The sequence below is a fragment of the Triticum urartu genome, chromosome 1 (assembly GCF_003073215.2).
Source record: "Triticum urartu cultivar G1812 chromosome 1, Tu2.1, whole genome shotgun sequence".
In the NCBI taxonomy this organism is placed as follows: domain Eukaryota; kingdom Viridiplantae; phylum Streptophyta; class Magnoliopsida; order Poales; family Poaceae; genus Triticum; species Triticum urartu.
In genome coordinates this window covers 413,998,460-414,020,976 of record NC_053022.1, presented here as the reverse complement: position 1 = coordinate 414,020,976, position 22,517 = coordinate 413,998,460, and the positions used below count along the sequence as shown (strand labels likewise).

The following is a 22,517-nucleotide window of genomic DNA, read 5'->3' as shown; positions in this document are numbered from 1 at the left end:
CCTCAAACTCCCCTTCGGGAGGATGCCAGGGTCACTGACCGGTCAAAAAAACCAACCCGACCCATGCAGCGGCCTCAAGTCGGTCTCGAATGCTCGGGCTGAACGGCGTCCCTCATATTCAATCTAAATGTAGGGCGGATATGAGGCGGCCCGGGCGTGTCTGCCACATTGGATCTGACAGCTTGACCCCCGCAAAAAGTGAACCAAATCCCCCTCTAACCTATCCTTTTTCACTTGCTCCTCCGCGTCGGATCTCTGCTAGCTCCGTCGCCACCATTGCATCCGACTGCACCTTGCCCTTTATGTTCAACACATTGTGATTCAAAAAGAGCCGGACAGCCATCGATGTTCCCTTTGTGAAGAGAGAAGATTAATACTGACAGTCCATATCTTTCACAAAGAGTATAATGATGACCGAAACTTATCACTTCTGAACGACACGGCTATTTAAGTTGGTCGCCTCGCTACTCACGCAGCGAGGTAGGACTAAACCCCAAACCCCGCTGGCCCAACATAGATGTTAAATCTTAACTACGAGAAATTTACTTGGCGTTTATAACAACCCCGCCGGCCCAACACGGTCTAAACATCCAAAATAATTGACACGCATGTGTTTGCATGTATTTGGTGTTTGAAAATAGTGATTGCAAATGGCAAATTTTGAGGCCCGCGCGCTCACGGATGTTTAGGGTCCAAATTAACAGGTTGTGGCGGTAAATGCTCTTAGGAGAAGGAAAATAAATGCAATTTTCCCCCTTTGCTACTTCCGGTGGCGCAAACCGTTTGTGTGGATGTTTAGGGTACAAGTGAACCAAGTCTGTTTGCCTGGCCGAATGAATTGTAAGAGTAGAAGACTAAATTTTGGCCTACACTTCAGTGACATGGTCCAATGGCAGTGTGAAATGTAGAAGCAGAAGCGTAATGAGCAAACATGAGTTTAGATATATACTTCCTTCGTCCCAAAGTAAGTGTTTTGATTTTAAAACAATTTTATACCAACATTAACACATTTATTTTGAGACGGAGAAAGTATATTGTTAGTAAATAATATACTACTACAAAAAAACGCTAGAAGGAGGGCTCGGTCCTGCGATAATGGTCCTGTGATAATGTCTAATGCAAAAGTAATGAGCAGACATCTGTTTATATATTGAGAAAATTGTAAAAAGCACAAAAAAAAACCCTACAAATTGGCCTACACTTCAGTGGCATGGTCCTGCGATAATGTCTAACTAGATCGGAAGCGCGCCTTGGCGCGCGTTGCCCGCCTGAGCACCGTGACCCAGCGTGTACAGATCTTGTACATTCAAGGAAAATCACAGCATTCTTTCAGTACTAAGGAGCTTAGTATAGAGCGCAAACAGTAGAGATATACCAAAAGCATGGTAATCTGAGTATACTAAGTCAAAAGGATAATTAATTTGCAAGCACATGACAAAATTTGTTCCAAAAAGCCAGTGCCAGATAGGACAAATTGTTTGCATCAAGTTTAGTAGAAAGCAAAACGATTCAAGATACCAAAGCCTGAATGTTAATCTCCAAATTCCAGAACCATACATCATCGACAACATAATATAATTAAAATAGGAGAACTTAACATATATGCCATTTCATTATTTATAAGACATAAACAGAAAAAATAGTCTCATATTAAAACTATCAGTAGCATGACAAAATAAAAGGAGATTTATGTACATATCAGAACAAAGACTCTAAATCCCATGTCTCAGTCATGAAATATATTCTTTATCAGATTTGAAGTACCATAATGGGCTAATAATCACCGTCAATGTAGTACATCATGCCTTTCTTTTTCTTCATATATGAACTGGACTTCTCTATTAAATACTCAAATTTCATATCAACGTCTCAGTCGTGAAATATATTCTTTATCAGTTCTCATCGAAACCATTCCATTAGTAATTCGATGCAACAATTTTCTCTTCACTTTGTCACATTAATGAAGTACTAAAACTCTTGTACATATGTAAGGCTAACTTGCAACGACCAGGACTGCAAGCCAAATGGCAGGCTGGCTGGAGACCCCATCCGGTTCCGGCAGCAAGCTGCAAGTCAATACAATGGGAGGAGCAGAGAGAGAGGGAGAGATGTGAACCTGGAGCGGCGTGAGTAAACGGGGGCGCCCCTCACTAAACTTTCACATATTGATTAGGTCTGGAAAAGATTTTAGAACATAGATGCAATCCGACAGAGTATATGTCCTGGCAAGAAGAGAGAAGGAGGTGGAGCACCACATTACATAATTTATTAGACTAAAGAGCAATATACAATATCACAATAATTTGAAGGAGTAATTGCATGCCTAATCATGATCTCAAGAGATGTGACTCTGTACATGTATTTCTTTGATCATTTTTCATTTGAATAACCACGATCTTAAAACTACAATAGTTTGGTTTGATTATAATCAAATAAATCAACCAGCTATGCAAGAACAATAGTTATCTACAGATAGTCACCTCACGCGAGTCATAAATTTCAGGATAGGTACTTACTATATTTTCTAAGATTGGCATGCATCTTGTTAGAACCAAGGAATACATATATACGCCAGCAGCTAGTGCTCCCAGGCGACTGAAATATGCTTATGCAACATCATAAATATCTAAATATATACGTTACTGAATATATACGATGGATTTACTCTAGTTGTCGTGGTAAAAAGTTTTAAACCTGACTTATATTCTACAAAAAATGCATACCCGATGTGACCCAATGTGTTGTTGGAAATACAATTTTTTAATAAATCATTTGACATCTCTGACCTCTATGCTCTAGCCATGATTACTATGTAATTACTAAGTTCTTAACTTTCTCTTCATTTATAATTAGAACATGGCATTACTTTGATATATCCCCACCTTGACACGGAGATCCTAAAAAAATCAGGCACATAAGCTTAAAAACAAAACAGTGGTGATTACCTTGAGAAAAGACTAATTTGACCCTTGTATCAATCAATAAACCAAATTCTACTCTAGATGGCCACATATTGCCCATTCATAATTTTTATAAGGTGTATTGACCCGGTAACCGACTTTTAGTTATATTAGGTACCGAGCATTGGTCGATGCAACATCAAAGAGCAAAATTGGTTCCTTAAAGAAAATTCACATGGAGAAAGCAAGGAATTTAAACCATGCTGCCAAGGTAAAGCATCCGACAACGCAGAAGGGACAACATAATCCAGAACAACAATTGTAAGCCATATTTTTTAATACAGTTGAGCCCAGAAGGGCTATTAAGCTAAGTTAGAAATAGTAGTCAGAAGTATAGAGCAAAAACATTAAAGACTACTAAAACCAAGGTATAGTCAACCTACGGGATAATTGATCTCAAGTTGGGTGTTCAGGAACTGATTTGCATCAGGATGTGTGCCGCCTGTCCAGGAAGTGATTTACATCAGAAAGCGCAACGCGTAGTGCCTGTGTAAGGCAATGGTCAAGCGTCTCTCATAGAAGGAGCTGGTTCAACAGAATGCATCAAAATACAGTGCATAGTACAATATTTATAATAATAGTGGTTAAGTAAAAAAGCATCAAGATTTGACAGGATAACTGATTTGCACCAAGATTCATTACATTCCAAGAGAATGGCACAGTGGTAGCCCAGGATAATCGATTTGCATAAAGATTCGGTACAAAGCAAGATTTACAATATACTAAAAGCACGGCATAATGATAACACAGGATAACCAATCTATTTGATTCTATTATGGTATAGTAATATATTTTATAGTAGACCACATATAGAGAGAGCTTTGATTGAACGCCTTGTCATGTGACTCGCTCAAGCGTGGCGATGTAACGACCTGTTCAACACTGACTGCTAAATTTTTAGTAAAATCACATAGTGCTAAAACAGTATCTAAATCGACAGGCAAACCATGGACCAGGCGTGGAAGTGCAGTGAAGTTATACAAATCCATGTTGATACTAAGGCTCTGGCTTTGATCCATGTAGCAGCCACGATCGACAGCCATGTCAACAACAATTTTCTGGTTGATCTCCCAAACAGTTCTAGTTCAATGATGTAGAAAAATTTAGACACATCTGTAAATTGACACCTTGTTGAAACTAAAGCGAGGGGTGGTCATATTTCCCGCATCTGGGATCTCGGTGATCTTTTGGACAGAGCCATCTTTCTAGATAACATTATTTTTCAAGACAATAGAGCATATATAAATTTCAGCGATCTTTCAATGCGTTTCAAAGGATGTGAAGAAAAATTGCAGAGTAGGGGGCTCACCTGCTGTTGTAGGCCTTGCTTGGAGGTGCCGGCAGACAGACGGGCTGTGTTGGCCATCAGATCCGGCGCACGCGCGAGCTCAACGGGAGCAGCGGTGCGAGAGCTTCGATGTTGCGGCAGCTCACCTCTTCTTCGTCCATTTTGTGCCGGCGGCCATGCTTTTTCTGGAGACTAATCATGTGGAACTTAGAGAATAATAAATTATGAACAGACATCTTCAGAGACTAACCTTGGGTCTAGCTGCTTGTCGACAGAAGGATCACAGGAGGTGACTTTGTTAGAAGATGTGCCGACAACCTGCATACAATGATTTACAGAGAAGGGGATGAGTAAGGTTTGTTTGCTCAGGACTGTGCATCAACCAATCACCTAAAGTAATTTCAATAAATAAAAATTTACATATCGACCAAGATAGGAAGCGCGCCCTGGCGCGCGTTGCCCGGCCAAGGCATGATCCAAAATAGTATAGTAGCTCAAAGCTCGACGCATCAAGTTTAAAAAAAAGAAATAGAACAAAACCTACAATTATAGCAAGTTATTTATACAGAAAGCAACACACCCCACAGGTCTTTCATAATAATTAGATCAAGTCATTTGTACATAATGAGACTGGAGGCTGAGTCATGTATAAACAACCGAAAGCCCTTTTGTGCAGCTTCAGTTGCAATAACAATAAACAGTTTTAATGGCACATACAGTACAGACTACATAGTCTGTTTCCTAGCAAGATACCCTGTCCTGAAACAACTTCTGTCTGTTTATCATCAATGGGAGGAGCACACACAGAGAAGAGAAGGAGGAGGTGTTTTGTCACCAGATGATCCTTTTCGTCGGAGACAAAGATGAGGAACTGTGCTTGTTGCCGGCGTCGTCCGTCCCGCTGCAGCTGCCATCACCACTCCAACCTGGACATGGCTGCACGCATGACAACATGACAAGTCAAGAAAAGGCGGCATCTCCCAAACAAAAAGGATGCATGGGAAGGAGGGGCTCACCTCGGCTTGATACCAGACCGGGGTCCGCTTGCTCCTCCTACAACGCACAACACGTTGGACAGGGACAGAGGTTGCACAAATACTTTGCCCTGTATCTTATATGAACAACATTATAGGTACAGTCATCGTAAAATGTGATACTTAAAAAACATTATAGCTATGAACAACATCCTTGAAAAAGTAGAGCTACACTCAAAACATAATCATGTTACATTGGTTAGCTGCTTGCATATGAAATAAGAAATGTCGGGGAGACTGTAGATAATGTCTAATGGAGAACCCAATCATACTGGTCACTCCAAATCCACAACTTGAGAAAATGTATGGAAATGCAGATATCCGTAAGAACAGAAAGCTTGAAAGGCCTTTAGAAACTGAATACAACTATAGAAGTAAGAAAAAACAATTGTAACTTCAACAGGATGCATATATCCATCTTTACCTTCTTTTCGAGACATTCAAGCATCAAAGTGGAATTGAACCGTCAGCTGATCAAATAATCGAGATGATTAAATAAATAAGCATCTACTGATAAGATGCACAAACGAGGAGTGGAACAGTAGGAAACTTCTTGCAGACTACAATAAAGCTCAAGGTACATAACTAAACATCCATGCACGGTTAGTTATGAACAACCACTTCTGAGTTACCAACGAATAATTAACTATGTAAAACAGATTTTGGACTATCCAGTGGACTACTAAAAGAATGAAACATCATCTTTCATCCAAAAAAACATCTAAATTCTGAACGACAATCATTAAGCAGGTAGAAAAATTTTATGAAGGGCAAATAACTATAGAAACACAGATGTGCACATTCTATCCATTGTTATATGTCGAAGAAAATAGTAGTACATACCACTGAAGGCAAATCAACTTTTAAAAAGGTGATGATATTCATACAGCAGTCTGTATAGGTTCTATTCATCGGTGGACAATGCAATGTGATAAAACCAGAAAATTTCATGTAAAATGGGCTTGCATATGGTTTAAAGTAACTATTGTTTGGTATTGCGGGGAGGTTTAAAGTTACTACTTCAACATATATACCAATGGTAGATCTGTTTACACAAAAATTTCCTAGATGCAACGGCCAAGTAAAACAAAATGTGATAAGAAGTTTAAGGATGAGACATATCATGCATATGAGTCATCAAAAGGGAAAGCAACCATGAGAACAATTAGAATAGTCATAAGCAGATATATTGCCATCATGGAGAAGTTGTAAGGTCACAAAACATGCAGACTGGAAGAACAGAAGAACGCATTTTGTAATGATAGATAAATGTAAACTCACTCACAGTTAGTGAAGACAATATCAAATGAATTAAACCTCCAGTCAAGTGTCCAATGTATGCAGTCCTTTCTGCAAAAAGATACCGATGCGTAAACAACTTTCATATGATATAAAATAACAAGGGACAAAATTAATGAGATGATATTATTAAGTTCCACTGAAAATGAGAAGGGCAGGAAGCGTACAAATTGACAGGTTACCAACAAAGTAAAACATAGCACTAATGTTTTAGATTAAGTACAAGATCAGAACTTCACCATATGAAAAATGCCAACACTATGTCGTATACTAAATTTTCTTTCCTTCCTATATTACATGGTGTTGCTATGTATTTGGTCCACCAGAAAAGTTGGATACACTGAGGCAAACAGTAAACCAAATACTGCACTTGGGTAAAAGCTTGTCCAAAACATTACAAAGTGGTCTTAAGTTTCAAGAAGCAATGTCATCATATAAATCAGAGCAAACATTAGCATACTTTGTTTCTTTGTTATTGACTTTTTGCACAACCATACACTTGATTCTTGTTTTTTTTTTCTGGATGTGACTTCCCCTTGGAATCCAATGCACAAGACACTTGCATCCATTCTTGTGATAGAAACAAAATGTATCTTAGTCTTTCTCTGTTAAGCTAAACAAAAGCTCTTTTATTTTATTTCTGCTCTATTTTGCAAAAAGCTTCATATACGTATAAATACAATCTACAGAATCACATATACTATGAATTTCTCACGATTCAACAGTTTGGTATTTTTAGAGTGTATCTGCAATCTATCAGGGCCTTGTATCACGTTAGAGCTAAGACGTGTGTTGTTGACCCGAAGCCATGACCCCTAACTCCAGCCTAGTCATATTGCATAAGGGAGAGGCGAATTGTACCTGTAAGGAACTCGAGTCCAGCTCGCCGTTCGACATGTACCGGACGCCAAAGTCTGTTAACAGTAATTCTCTCGTCACACTCTCAATCAGTTTGGTTTCATGCCTGGGAGGTCGACCATGGAAGCCATTTTCTTGGTACGACAACTTATGGAGAGATATAGGGAGCAAAAGAAGGACTTGCATATGGTGTTCATTGACTTGGAGAAGGCCTATGATAAGATACCGCGGAATGTCATGTGGTGGGCCTTGGAGAAACACAAAGTCCCAGCAAAGTACATTACCCTCATCAAGGACATGTACGATAATGTTGTGACAAGTGTTCGAACAAGTGATGTCGACACCGATGACTTCCCGATTAAGATAGGACTGCATTAGGGGTCAGCTTTGAGCCCTTATCTTTTTGCATTGGTGATGGATGAGGTCACAAGGGATATACAAGGAGATATCCCATGGTGTATGCTCTTTGCGGATGATGTGGTGCTAGTTGACGATAGTCGGACGGGGGTAAATAGGAAGTTAGAGTTATGGAGACAAACCTTGTAATCGAAAGGGTTTAGGCTTAGTAGAACTAAAACCGAGTACATGATGTGCGGTTTCAGTACTACTAGGTGCGAGGAGGAGGAGGTTAGCCTTGATGGCCAGGTGGTACCTCGGAAGGACACCTTTCGGTATTTGGGGTCAATGTTGCAGGAGGATGGGGGTATTGATGAAGATGTGAACCATCGAATCAAAGCCGGATGGATGAAGTGGCGCCAAGCTTCTGGCATTCTCTGTGACAAGAGAGTGCCACAAAAGCTAAAAGGCAAGTTCTACAGGACGGCGGTTCGACCCGCAATGTTGTATGGCGCGGAGTGTTGGCCGACTAAAAGGCGACATGTTCAACAGTTAGGTGTGGCGGAGATGCGTATGTTGAGATGGATGTGTGGCCACACGAGGAAGGATCGAGTCTGGAATGATGATATACGAGATAGAGTTGGGGTAGCACCAATTGAGGAGAAGCTTGTCCAACATCGTCTGAGATGGTTTGGGCATATTCAGCGCAGGCCTCCAGAAGCTCCAGTGCATAGCGAACGGCTAAAGCGTGCGGAGAATGTCAAGAGAGGGCGGGGTAGACCGAATTTGACATGGGAGGAGTCCGTTAAGAGAGACCTGAAGGATTGGAGTATCATCAAAGAGCTAGCTATGCACAGGGGTGCGTGGAAGCTTGCTATCCATGTGCCAGAGCCATGAGTTGGATGCGAGATCTTATGGGTTTCACCTCTAGCCTACCCCAACTTGTTTGGGACTAAAGGCTTTGTTGTTGTTGTTATTGTTGTTTGTTGCAAAAAGCGAGATGCAGTGTAGGGGTGTGGTATATATGTACTCACGTAGAAGGCGACGACGACGCCGGTGGCGTAGTCAGAGGGCAGCTTGATGCTGGCCCTGAAGAAGCCGTGGAGCTACACGCCATGCGATGCAAACCTGGAGCCTGAATATACACCCAAAAAAAGCAAACAGAGGCAGGCGCGATGAGGAACAGAAGGCGGCGACAAGAGTGGGAGGATGGATCGATGGATGGAACACAACAGGGCGCGTACCTGTCCTCTCGTCGAGGGAGATATGAACTCGCTGGCCGCCGCCATGGAGCCTCAGGTTGTAGTCCCCGCTGACCCTGCGAGATCGATCGAAGGTGGCTCACCTTGGGTCGTCTTCTTCCTGGAGGAGAACGAACGCAAGGACGACAGTCTGGTGCTCTCTCTGTGTGGTCGAACAGGAGGTGTCGACGGCCGGCGGCGGATGGCGGCTCGACCTCCCCTGATCATCCTCCTCCTTCCCGCCGCACTCCTGCTCCTCCTGCGGCTGGTATTGATCCTCGCCGTCGACGGTGGCCGCGCCGGCTTGGAAGAAGGGGGGTCCGGGCCGGGATGGCGTGGAGCGGCTCGAATCAGACCGGCGAGAGGTTGCTGACGAAGTAACGGGCCACGGTGGAGAAGGAGGGGCTGTGGAGATTGGAACGGCGATCGCCGGCGCCGGCGGCGGGCTAGGGATGAACGGGGAGGATAGGGGAGATGGGATCGGCGGTGAGAGCGAGGGACGGAGGGAGGCGGCTGCGGGAGGAGTGAAAATGAGCGAGGGAAGAGGAGGCGGCGGCTAGGTTTTAGCACGGAGGCCGCTGTTTATTTATAGTCGTATGTGGAATGACCAAAATATCCTCGGCGGGATCTAGGAATTACGCGCGGTGGCAGCCTGGGGCGCACACTGTTTCGATCCACAGTGTCGCGTCTTTATCCGACGGCCGGCGTCTCTCCATCTTTAGATCGGACGGCCCAAAAGGCATCAACCACCAGATCGGACGGTCAGGAATCGCTAAACTCTGAGGAGGCTGGGGTGCTCCCAGTATGTATCTTACGCGATGCAAAAGTAATGAGCAGACATCTGTTTAGATATAAAAAAAGTGGAGCCGCTATAAGGAGGCAGTGACAATGTGCAATGCAATAGCGAAAACGTAATGAGCAAACACGTGTTTATATATTGAGAATATTGAAAAAAGTCCAAAAAACGCTAGGAGGAGGCAGTGGCAATGCTAAAGCGAGAACGTCATGACATGTGTTTAGATATTACAAAAATGGAGTCGGTATAAGGAGGCAGTGGCAATGTGTAATGCAAAAGCGAAAACGTAATGAGCAAACACGTGTTTATATTTTGAGAAAATTGAAAAAAACATAAAGAAATAGATGAAGTTATTCCAGCTTCTGTGGCAATAAGCATCGTGCAATATATGAATACCAAAAAATAGATGAAGTTGCTTCCCAACAGTTCATTTTGATACAGAAACGTAGAACTAAAATACAAGATCTTAGATACAAACTTCAAGCTAAGCTACTCTTGTTTTTGGCAAAATTCAAGCTAGGCACTATGTTATGTTTTTTTTAAACTTGTGCTATAATGAGAATGAAATGGGTTGATGAGAGATACAAACAAAACAAAAACTAAGGGGAAAGCTCGTGAAATTGCTTTATTCTCTACATCGCAATTTTTTTTATTCTCTTGTGGCAAAACAGCAAACTTGATTAAAAAAAAAAGAATTCAACAGTGATAGAAACAGGTTCAAACGGTTCCCTGACACACTAAACCACCTTCTGTTACAGAGATGTTTGGCAATTGGTAACCCTTTGCAAACAAATCATACATCCGACTCGAGGCAACTCCATTTAATCCACAGTGCCACAAAGCACACTTTGATTGAGGAGATATTTTTTAGAACATCAAACTTTAGAAGAACAATTTCAGAAACTCGAGCAGAGTGTACACTTTTGCCGATAATAGATCATCGAGGAGGTGTATCATGATCAATTGCATTTGTTCACTGACAGAGAGAACACATTAACTACACCAAGACGAACAGTTGCAACCACGGCACACTTTTATTTTCAGTATTGGTGCTGCACCAAGTCATGACGTAGAGCGCTACTTCGATTTATGAAAAGAACCAGTGCCAACATTTCTCTCCAGAGCACTGTTCCTTCGCCATTTCTCAACGGCACTCCTTACAGTGACTTGCGCCTCGCGGATCTCTGCATCAGTGAACTTATGCTCCACAATTCCTATTGGACCTGGCTGCAGAACATTGATTACAGTCTCGACATCTCGCTCCACCTGCCTGTGTGTCATAGTCAAGAAAGCAAATTAAAGTAGATATCCTTTCCACCATAATAGTGGAAATATTTATGATATAGCACAGGCTTGCTCAAATTTTAAAGGTGAGATGTGCGAGTACCTAACAAATTGGGGCAACCTTTGAGGTAGCAGCCTCAGGAAAGACATCACGCCGATCCTTGCCTTGATTCAGATTGTTTCCTGTAATAGAAAAGACTACAGTTCAGAATTAGGGCGCAATCAATTATTCAATAACGATCTGCTATCGTACCCTAATTATCTGTCCACTAGCAAAGGAAAAACAACAAAGAGAAAAAGATTATTGCGCTACACAAAAGGCATCTGAAGCTTGTAACAAGCTTGATAGTTCATAGTCAAATGGCAGTTGCATTAAGAAGTCCTCACCACACAAAAAGGCAACAAAACGAGCAGCTGAAAACTATACTCAGGATTCTTGCAAACAAACAAGCTGGGAACAAAACTAGCAGCTGAAAACTATACTCAGGATTCTTGCAAACAAGCTGGGAATGAATACTTGCTCACATGCTTGTAATAACAACAAAGCCTATAACTTCAAAGGAATTTTGTTTGACACAATGAGAGTAAATTATCACTGAGGCAGGGCACTAAACCAAGGTCACAAGTTATGAAACCTTACGGGCAGAAAGTAACCTTATGTTCAACGAGGATACAGAGTCTCTGTACCTCAGATTACAAGTTTACAACTCCTGGAGCCAACAAAGAAACTCGGAAAATAGCTGGAATGGTCGTTGTGAATTGGGCTTACAAGCATGTGATAGGATGCTCATGATTGACTTCTAGAGTTCTAGTACAGGACTACACATGTAACATGTTAGACACAAACTAGTAGAAAAACCTGGGTGCCAGTTACCAGATGATCCTACTCCCTTAGGCCTCCTTTGGTTTAGAGGAATCTTGTAGGAATTTCATAGGGTAGGATTTCTATAGAAAAATTTCCTTAAGAGCCCTTTGGTTCGTAGGAATGGAATCCTATTCCTATGGAGGAATTCTTCCTATCCTCCACATTTCATAGGAAAATAAACATTAGCCTAGACTCAATGGAAAAAATCCTATGATGTGAATCAAAGGGCATTTCCTTCCCTATTCCTACTCATAGGATTTGAGATACATGTCATCTCATTTCCTATGACTTTCCTATTCCTACGAGTTTCCTACCCTATGAACCAAGGGAGGCCTTAATCTGGACTATAACAAACAATCAAATTAGAGCTGCAATAGCAAAAAAAAAAGTACATGAAACCGCAGAGAATATGAATCATATAACCAACAAAGTGCTATAGCAGTATAACCCAAGATTATCACAAAAATTATCAAACTATCAACCTCTACCAATACAGTTGAGGGCATTCAAGTATAACTAATCTTGAGTATTACATAATATTTGGCAGGACTACAAGAAAATTAAAAAAAATCCTGAGCCAACACTCAGGTAAGTAAGGTGCTGAGCTTGGTGCTGAAGTATCGTTGTGCATAGTACTGTGCTACATTACACGGAGGCGATTATACAAGCACGAAGAAATTGAGTATCCTGAACTGTAACCAAAATGCCCCGCAACGATGAACGGTCTATCCAGAACTTTATGTTACTCCCTCCGTCCCATAATATAAGATCTTATTACATCCAATATACTCACATATTGGGTGTAATAAGAACTTGTTGTATTATGGCACGGAGGGAGTACCATCTAAATAATGCTCCGTTGCCAAGGACAGAACTAGATCAACGGGGTCTAGGCCAAGATCCTGGAGGAGAAAGGATTAGCAGAACAAGGTCAAAAGGTTTGTCCTCAGGCATATGTCAACTACAAGGATTATTTGCAAGTTACAATAGGTGTTTGATCCGATTCTACCACACGCTTATGGAACAGATTAAAGTTTTCATCTCAGCTGAAAAGCACTAGGATAGGTAACCGTGAATGAATCACAGAAGCCATGGAATATTAAAAGGCGCTGTCACGCTGCATCCCATGCCACGGCGCTCACCGCACCTCCGCCCCGCAACGCCGCTCGCCCCCACCACCTGCCCCTCAATTTAAACTTTTCCCACCACAAGAACAAGCTCCACGTTTCATCAGAGGAAGCAAGGGGGGTAGGGGGTGTTACCTGCGGCGTTTTCTGTGTCGACAGCTGAAGGGCGGGATGGCGCCGCCGCCGCGCCTGGGTGAAGACCGAGATGCGGAGAGGAGAAGGGTGAAGCCGAACCCTAGGCTGCGAAGACCTATGGTTTAAGATATTGAACCGGTCAAGAGTTCACAAGGAGGAAGAGAATTGAATTAGAATGTGGAACTCACCTCGCCGCGGGCACTGCCTTGGTCGCCGGCCGCCGGGTCGCTGGGCGGGAGGAACAGAGGCAGGCGGCGCTCCGGTCGAACAGACTGGAGCAGGCTCTGTGCGTGTCCAACGAGTCGATTGAAGAGACGTTTCTCCACCGGCAGGGCAGATTTTTTTTGCTGGAGTAAAACGTAAATGATTTTAATTTAAAAAACGTACTAAATGATTTTTTTGCGAAATAAATTCTTGTACTACTCTCGAAGTTTAAAGTTTTCTTTAAATGCTCAAAGTTTAAAATTGAGTTAAATGCACTGGAGGTTTTGTTTCATCGGATGTCACTTTAGTCCTAATTATTTCAGAACGCACCTTTAGGTCCTAATTCTTTAGTAAGTGGTTCACCCGAAGTCTTTTTTTCACGAGGGCTCGCTGACCTGCCCGCATGGCACGTTGACTCATACCACATCAACAGAGGGCCAAAAAGCCCGATGAGAAAATATATTGGATGTCCTAAAAGTTTCTAGACAGTGTCATTTTAGTCCTACTTCTTTTAAAATGCATGTTTATGTCCTAATTCTATAGTAAATGGTTCATCGAAGGTCCTTTTTTGCATGATCGTTCGCTGGCTTGCTTGGTTGCACGTAGACCCACAGCACGCCGACTTAGGGTCAATAGCAGATGAGGAACATTGAAAAAAAAAAAAACTAATCTTTTCGTTGATATCATCCTGTAGCTATGTGATTTCCCCCGCTCTGCCACAATCACTAGTTGTAGGCATTGATTTAGTTCTTTGCACTGTTTCTTTAAGTTTCTCAAACCTCTTGCTCTGATTTGAGGTTGGGCGGTAGAAGCTTGTGGAGGAGGCATTGCCGCCGATGATGCTGCAATGCTCCTTTTCGTCACCCACTTCCCTGGCAAGGAGCTTCCTGCCCCAGCCATGGCGACAGTGAGCGTAGTAGAGAGTCAGAGAGAGAGGGCTGGGGAATGTCAGGAGGGGGGGTTCACAAGTGGTTTTCTGTAAAAAAAAAGAGCAACCGCAGCTGCCTCTAAGTTGACATGGCATGGGTCAACGCGTCACGCAAGCAGATTAGCGAATGATCGTGCAAAAAAGGACCTTCGATGAACCATTTACTATAGAATTATGATCTAAACATGCATTTTGAAAGAAGTAGGACTAAAGTGACACTGCCCAGAAACTTTTAGGACCTCCAGTATATTTTTCTCGCCTGGCGGTTGGGCCTCAATCGATGTGGCGTGGGTCAATGTGCCACGCGGGCAGGTCAGTGAGCGTTCCTAAAAAAAGGATCTCGGGTGAACCACTTACTAAATGATTAGGACATAAATGTGCATTTTGGAAGAATTAAGACAAAAGTGACACCCCCACAAAACTTTTAGGACCTCAGTGCATTTAACTCTTTAAAATTTAACAATATACAAAACCTCCTCTGGACAAGAACCAAGTTGAAGAGTTGTTTAGCCATGGGACCTACCAAAGTTGGCCATAAAGTGGCTAGCACTAAGTAATACAAGAATTTCGTTCCCACGCACTATCATTTATCTCCTTGACCATAAAAGCATGTTTTGATTTGTTGCTATCCCCACTCTTCATCGTCACCACCACTTCTAGATGAAAGTGCGTTATATCGACTAGAGGGGGGATGAATAGGCGATTTTTATGAAAGTCTTCAAAACGTGGAAGTTATGAAGACAAACGATAGAAATAAACCTATTACCCTGCAACGGAAGGTAGACTACACTAGGCAAGCCATAGTCAAGTATTCAATAGAGTGAAAGCACAATGACTAATAGCAGCAATATAGTAAGGATCAGGTAGGAAGATATTGTGAAGCCACACAGAACACGCAGTTACTCAGTGAAGACAAAAGATAGTGCGAACATACAATGACTTCACAAGGAGTAACAGTAAGTAAAGGTAAGGGAAGATGAAACCAATGACTCGCTGAAGACAATGATGTGTTGGACCAGTTCCAGTTGCTGTGACAACTGTACGTCTGGTTGGAGCGGCTAGGTATTTAAACCTTAAGACACACAGTCCCGGACACCCAGTCCTGAACACGCAGCTCAGGACACCCAGTCCTCACCGTATTCCCCTTGAGCTAAGGTCACACAGACCTCACCCAATCACTCTGGTAAGTCTTCAAGGTAGACTCCCAAACCTTCACAGACTTTGTTCACCGGCAATCCACAATGTCTCTTGGATGCTCAGAACGCGATGCCTAATCGGCTGGAGGATGCACAGTCCACAAGTGTAATAAGTCTTCAGATCACACAGACAAGAAGACTTAAGTGATGCCTAATTCTCTTTGGCTCTGGGTGGTTAGGGCTTTATCCTCGCAAGGAATTCTCTCTCAAAGGCTTCGAGGTGGGTTGCTCTCAAACGACAAAAGCCGTACTCTGAATCTGAGCAGCCAACCGTTTATGGTTGTAGGGGGTGGGCTATTTATAGCCACTTGGCAACCCGACCTGATTTGTCCGAAATGACCCTGGGTCACTAAGGAACTGACACGTGTTCCAACGGTCAGATTTCAAACTCACACGACAACTTTACTTGGGCTGCAAGCAAAGCTGACTTGTCCGACTCTGGACAAGATTCGCTCTCATAGTCTTCACTCGAAGACATAGGTTTTGGTTAGGCATCACTTCAGTCATTCTGACTGGTTCTCTTGAACCCCACTTAACAGTACGGTGGTTCCTATGACTCAACACAGAAGAAAAAGAACCACGAAAGATCTAAGTCTTTGAGCTCCATAGGCTTCATGTGGTGTCTTCTCTTGTCATAGTCTTCAATGTGAATATCTTCATATACCACCTTTGACTTCAATGTCTTCTTACATTTTTAGGGGTCATCTCTGGTAGGAAAACCGAATCAATGAGGGACTTCTACCTGTGTTATCCTGCAATTCTCACAAACACATTAGTCCCTCAACTAGGTTTGTCATCAATACTCCAAAACCAACTAGGGGTGGCACTAGATGCACTTACAATCTCCCCTTTTTGGTGATTGATGACAAACTAGTTGAAGTTTTCAACGGGGAATATAATCTGTGAAATTGTAAAGGATAAGGGATTGTCTTCATAAGTTGCAAGGGCTCCCCCTGAATATGTGCATATAACTAATTTGCTTTTGGAATGCAAATGCACATGGCAGGTTGTACTTGTGGAGATCCACTTCAACTTATGATGACAATCCACTATGCATGTGAAAGTATATGAAGATAATGACATGCATAATGGAAAATGGACGTCTGCAGAATGATCTAAATGCGGAATTTATCGTCGCACATGCGGAATTTATCATCGCAACACAAGGTGGCAGATAAGTAGCAGACGACCATCGAGTTTAAGTGTTACAACTCAAAAAACCAAATGTAGCAAAACGAGAGTTGTAAGCACGAAGCAAAATATAAAGCACCTGCCCATATGGACCCGCTTGAAGACTATCAACCTCATATGCTTCTCCCCCTTTTGTCAGTAAGGACCAAAAAGGTTTGAAGACATAGAGCATCTACTCGTTCCCATGAGGAGTAGGTGAAGCAGCAGGGTCGTTGGTGATGTTTGGCGGTGCTGAAAAGCTTGGAGCAGAGTCGAAGCGTGCTGAAGGAGGTGGCGGTGAAGTAGCATCGTCTTCATCCTCGATCATTCTAGCAGTCACAGTTGCAGCAGAGGAAGAGAACTCAGAGTCTTCAAGGGATGGAGTTCGTCGCAGCACTGCCCTTCGAGGAGGTGTGGAGTCAAACTTGAATCGCTCAGTGAAGCCATCCTCTTGAAGATCATCTTCAGAACACATCAGCGTTAGCCCTTTCCATGTGCGGCGAGAGGTTTCATGGGCAACAAAAGCATTCTTGGTGGAAAGATTGCGAATGCGATTAACATCCACCAAGAGGCTTTTCATCTGACGCTTCAGCCAGTCATGATGCCTATCCTGTTTCTGATGAAGAGCAACAAGAAGCTCTCGGTCATTGAGAACACGAGTGCGCTTCTTGGGTCGTGGAGCAGTTGTACTGTCAGTGGCTTCAGTGAGAGCAGGATGTGGTGCACGTGTAGTGCCAGCCAAAGGATACACACGAGTGACTGATTTAACTCCTTCAATGTTCTGAGAAAAACTTTGATGCTCTGCATTCTGAAGACTTAGGGGTTCCTTGGCAGGCTCAGGATAGATGGCTTCAATCGACATATCCACATCAGCCAGAAAAATCCGATGATTGCGAGCAGATGGCTGATATGAGATAGTGGAGTGAAGTTTGATCAGCCGCATGACCCATGGGGCGTAGAACTTCAAGCCAAACAGATCAGAGCCTGATGCAGCAAGTTGGCGAATGAAGAAGTCCTGTGCATTGAAGCATTTTCCATGAAGAATATAAAAGACCAAAGTCTTCATTGCACCTTCAAACTTGGCATGTGGAGAGTGTCCTTTGATTGGCCAGAGAGTTCGCCTTATGATGTGATAAATGGTTCTTGGCAGATACTCAAGGTCTTCAATGAAGAACTCCGTGGGATAAGCAGCATCTTGGGGCAATGGCTTCATCATACTGAGCATCTGACTCATATTAGGTTCAGTCTTCTGAAAGATGCTCTCAATAGCTTCACTATGAAGCTGACAGCCATGCTCGTAGAGATCGCCAGGAGTGGGCAAACCAGTGAGCTCAATGATGTCAAAGGCTTTGGCTTCGTGATGAACATTTCCTGTCATCCACTCCAGGACCCAAGTCTTCGGATCTCTGCTATACCCGCGGATGTGAAGTGTGGCATAGAATTGGAGCAGCAACTCTTCATTCCAATGCTCTTGGTCAGTGATGAACGACAGCAATCCAACTTCTTTGAAGCAGTCCAGAGCTTCTTCTAGACAGGGCAGACTAGCTATAGCTTCAATGTCAAGACGCTTGTGGGGGAAGATGCGACCTTGATTGTATAGAATGCAGGAGTAATAGCTTCGCTGCGGATAGCTCCAGAACCGATCAGATGATATCCTTTCCCTTGAGTAGGGGTTCCTGGAGCTATTGAAGAATGTGTTGTCTGCTCTAAAGCCATTGATATTGAAGGAGCCAGGTGCTGATGCAGGACCTAGGAACCTTGGCAATTTTGGGATTGGCTTCTGTACCTGAGGCCTGTGCTCAACATGATAGTCGAACTGGGGACCGGCAGCAGGTGCAGGAACAGAAGCAGTGGGATCAGTGGCTTCGCTGACTTCTGATGCTTTTGTTGGGGAGGGCTCCACATTAGTTTCAGCCATGACAGCGTCAGTGGCTTCATTGGTGGTGGTGGTGGCAGCCTCAAGATGTTCAACCTCCACTTGATGAGCTGGAGGGTCGGTCACAGTCACGTTCTCCTCGAGAACAGCTTCTTGGTGAGACGGGGGTGTAGCAGCGCTTGGGGTTTCTTCTTCATCGGCTGATGCAGCCGGAATGTCTTCAACAGATTCAGCTTCAGACGCAGAGACTGGAGGCCTTGGTCCTTTGCGAAGCCTGCGCAACGCAGGCGACGCCTGTGTAGTTGGAGTTGGCTGGGCCTCAAAGTCTTCTTCCTCTTGTGGGCAATCAGCCCATAAAGCATCCTGAGCGATTGGCGTCTGAGGACGCCCAATGCTGATGAGTTCGCTGTGCTCGAGCTGAGGAAGGACTGTGCCATCTTCTACATGGTCATGGTGATCAATGTCTTCAGCAGCGATGAGATCAGCTGCTGGAAAGTCTTCAGCTGCATGAGCCTCTGTTAAAGCAGGCTCATGGATTGTCAGTTGGCGTTCAGCGTCAGGACGAACCATGGAAATGGGTTCAACTATCAAAGGCTCTGTGAGAGCAGCCCGATCTTTCTTGGTCTTCCTCTTCTTCTTGGAGGGGGCAATAGGAGAGGCTTCAGGATGTTTCCTCTTCCTGGCTTCAGCCTCAGCAGTCCTCGTCTTCTTGAGCTCTGAAGCGGTTGGCCGGCTTTTTGGCTTCGAGCCAGTTATTCTAGTTGGGAAGACAATGGGATCTGCTTCCTGCCTTGGTGCGTCAGGTTCAGCCGTAGCGGGCTTCTTCATCTTCTTTGCAGCCATCCTGGGGTCGATGCCAGGACGCCCAAGGGCCTTGCGCTTCTCAGCCTCATTGTAGGCTTGCACACATCTGTCAGCCAGAACCTTCATGCGCTCACGAGAACCTTGAGCTTCTGCACGTTTCTTGAGAAAGGCTTCCTTGAGCTCGTGCAGCATAATCTTGAAGTTCTTCACCTCTTGCACGCTGAGCTTGGCCATATGCTTCTTGAACTGAGCCTTTTCATAGTCAATCTTTTGCTTCAGTTCAACAATGCGCTGGGCGATAGCTAACTCTGAAGCAATGGCGCCATGGAAGGCGACACTGAGGCCAATGGGTAGCTGCAGATCTTCGAAGCTGATGTTTGGCGTGTCAAACCACTCATCAATGAAGTTGTGGATGATTGTCACATCAAAGAGAGGCAGATCATTGAAGATTTCTGCTTCTTCTTTGCTCTTGATGAGTTGCTCAAGAGCGTCATCTGCAAGATCTTCATCACTTGACAGATCAATGGCATCATTGCGCAGAATGGCAGCAGCTGTTAGCTCTTGGCCGGTGTGTGGCAGAGGCATCTTGACCTTCTGGGGCTTGGAGATGCGTGATAAATCTTCGGACTGCACACTGTCTTCAGGAGGTGCAGTTGCCAGTGGCTTCGCCCGTGAGATTTTTGGTGAAGGGGCAAGCTTTGAAGCTTTAGGCTTCTTCAACTTCTTTGGCTTCGGCGCTGCAGGCGCTTCATCTGATTCAGCGTCAGCTGCAGGCTCATTCACTGCAGTCCCTTGAACCAAGATATGGGTGATGAGGCCTTCAAGGTTGTAGAAAGGACTGATGACATTGGGTTCTGCATCTCGTGTGCCATCAGCCCTTGGAGCTGAGGGACCAGGGTTGAAGTCTAGTCCCAATGTCCTCTTGTTTTGCTTCGCTGAGTTTTGGGCAAACTAGAAGTTGCGCTTGAACAGAGTGTCGTCACGACACCATAGTAGTGACGATGGGTGTGCATCAATAGGCTGTGGCCCACGGACCATGCAGGGATAGAAGCCTTGTTCAATGGCTTCATCTCTGGTCCTGGGTTGAAGATTCTTGTATAGGATGTCTCCCCACGGTCTCTTGATGGCATTTTTCTCAGCACATTCCTGGGTTACAAATCGGTATTTGAACCATTGTTCTGCCCAATATCTTCGAATCCATTGGATTCGGGTCTTGCGCTGATTGTAATCCTCTTCAGGATCTGTCTTGTACAGTTCTAAGAGGTCATCTGGCAGATCTCTAGATGTTTCTCCATGACGCTTTCTGCCACCCTTCCTTGCTGATTTCTCTGAAGCCATGAACTTTAAACTGAAAGGCTTCAACACGTTCAAAGGCTTCAAAGATTTTCGCTTGCTGGACAAACAGGAACTTGCTTCGGGTGAATTTATATGATGCTGTAAGAATTCTGCAAATGAATGTAGACTATGAGAACCAAGGGATTCTCCCACGGACATGTACCTGTGACAGCATTAAGGTGCGAGGGAAGGAGAAGAGGTCATATGCATTCTCAGAAGATTTTGAATATAAATCAGTTTAGAAGACATTGACCTCATTGTGCGAAGACATTCACTCATAGATAAGGAGTTGGTTCCAGATTTGTACGAATCCAGAGATCAGTACAAGTGAGGAATCTAACTACTTTGTGAAGCATAAGTGAATATACTAGGAAAGTTATGAGATGCAGTATGAGAGAGATCTAACTTGTGTGAATAGAAACTGCTTGTGGTAAAAAGTGACAAAGCCATAGGATCAACGGTGCCGTAAAAAGGAAGTTTTATTTACCACACTAAGAACTGCTAGACGGAGTGGAAGATGAGGCCGAGCAGTTCGATCTTCCGTGCCCTAACTTGGCGACGGAGGACACCTACGGTGACGGCGGAGAGGACGATGTCCACGGTCGGCGTGAAGACGGCGTCGGAGAGGTTGCGACAGCGAAGCGCTTCGTCGCCGGCGTCGTCGAGGGCTAGCGGTGGCGCTAGGGTTCGTGCGAGAGTGGAAGAAGAGATAATGACCGCCGTGAAGTGTGTATTTATAGGTACAGGGGCGGCACTGCGTTATTACACAGGTGCCCCTGGCGATTCGCATCTGAGGAACACGTGGCCATTATGCAGAATTTTGGGGGTTTGTTCCACGTCCCACGCACGCCTGGATTGTCGGGTGGTCGTTCCTACTTCTCCGGGTTCCATGTGGAGGAATGAGCATTGAAAACGGACTTAATGGTTGTCTCTGTATCTTCTGCTGACAAGGACGCAGGGAAGACATTCGACAGTTTCAATAGAATGCATATGATTTGGAGAGATAGAATTTCAGATAGAAAGCATAGAGAGGTTAGGGTCCGATCACATTCACTTAGGTCAAAAGATTCAACAAGAAGACATAGCTATAAGTGAATGCTGTAGAGGACAGAACACTAGTATATATATATATCTATATAATCAACATAGTGAAGATAATCATGAAGACATGTTGAGATTGACGCCAAACCAAATGTGAAGACATAGCAAGGTAACGCCATGAGTGAAACACTTCAAAATAGAACATTTGGTGGTGGCGTTACCCACCGTATAGGAAGTATTAGACCCAGACACGGCGCACAATTATCGTGGCGCTCCGAAGTCAAATTCCACATTAATGTATTCACACTTAGAATGTATGTCTTCATTGATTGAAGATATACTTTACTTCGTGTGTTGCACATCTAAGTCATCAATATGCATAAGGGTTAGGATGTGTGCCTGTGAAGGAAATATGCCCTAGAGGCAATAATAAAGTTATTATTTATTTCCTTATATCATGATAAATGTTTATTATTCATGCTAGAATTGTATTAACCGGAAACATAATACATGTGTGAATACATAGACAAACAGAGTGTCACTAGTATGCCTCTACTTGACTAGCTCGTTAATCAAAGATGGTTATGTTTCCTAACCATGAACAATGAGTTGTTATTTGATTAACGGGATCACATCATTAGATGAATGATCTGATTGACATGACCCATTCCATTAGCTTAGCACCCGATCGTTTAGTATGTTGCTATTGCTTTCTTCATGACTTATACATGTTCCTATGA

At 43.7% G+C, this 22,517-nt stretch overlaps 1 protein-coding gene and 2 long non-coding RNA genes across 6 annotated transcripts; all 3 read right to left on the bottom strand.

Annotated features, from left to right (window-relative positions):
• Positions 1-1,240: 1,240 nt before the first annotated feature.
• Positions 1,241-3,369, bottom strand: LOC125534899. The gene is made up of 3 exons (XR_007294547.1): positions 3,344-3,369; positions 2,117-2,222; positions 1,241-1,297 (listed from the first exon to the last, which is right to left on the bottom strand). It is a non-coding gene; the product is annotated as an uncharacterized LOC125534899 (long non-coding RNA).
• A 1,918-nt stretch (positions 3,370-5,287) lies between these two features.
• On the bottom strand, positions 5,288-6,624 carry LOC125534891. Its single transcript, XR_007294546.1, has 3 exons — positions 6,568-6,624; positions 5,707-5,752; positions 5,288-5,353 (listed from the first exon to the last, which is right to left on the bottom strand). It is a non-coding gene; the product is annotated as an uncharacterized LOC125534891 (long non-coding RNA).
• A 4,004-nt stretch (positions 6,625-10,628) lies between these two features.
• On the bottom strand, positions 10,629-13,561 carry LOC125515293. Of its 4 annotated transcripts, none has more exons than XM_048680749.1 (4): positions 13,412-13,561; positions 13,224-13,338; positions 11,200-11,294; positions 10,629-11,082 (listed from the first exon to the last, which is right to left on the bottom strand). In XM_048680749.1, exons 3-4 carry the CDS (start codon positions 11,244-11,246, stop codon positions 10,890-10,892), a joined length of 240 nt encoding a protein of 79 aa, XP_048536706.1. In that variant the 5' UTR covers positions 11,247-11,294; positions 13,224-13,338; positions 13,412-13,561; the 3' UTR covers positions 10,629-10,889. The 4 variants fall into 4 exon arrangements, with proteins under 4 accessions (XP_048536706.1, XP_048536699.1, XP_048536713.1 ...); XM_048680742.1 differs by having other exon boundaries at positions 11,200-11,279; XM_048680756.1 differs by having other exon boundaries at positions 13,224-13,328.
• Between the last annotated feature and the right edge of the window lie 8,956 nt (positions 13,562-22,517).

Coding starts and splice junctions, on each gene's coding strand:
- LOC125515293 (XM_048680749.1), bottom strand. CDS start 11,246: ATGTCTTTCCTGAGGCTGCTACCTCAAAGGTTGCCCCAATTTGTTAG. Junction 11,083..11,199: donor AGGTTGCCCCAATTTGTTAG/GTACTCGCACAT, acceptor TATGACACACAG/GCAGGTGGAGCGAGATGTCG.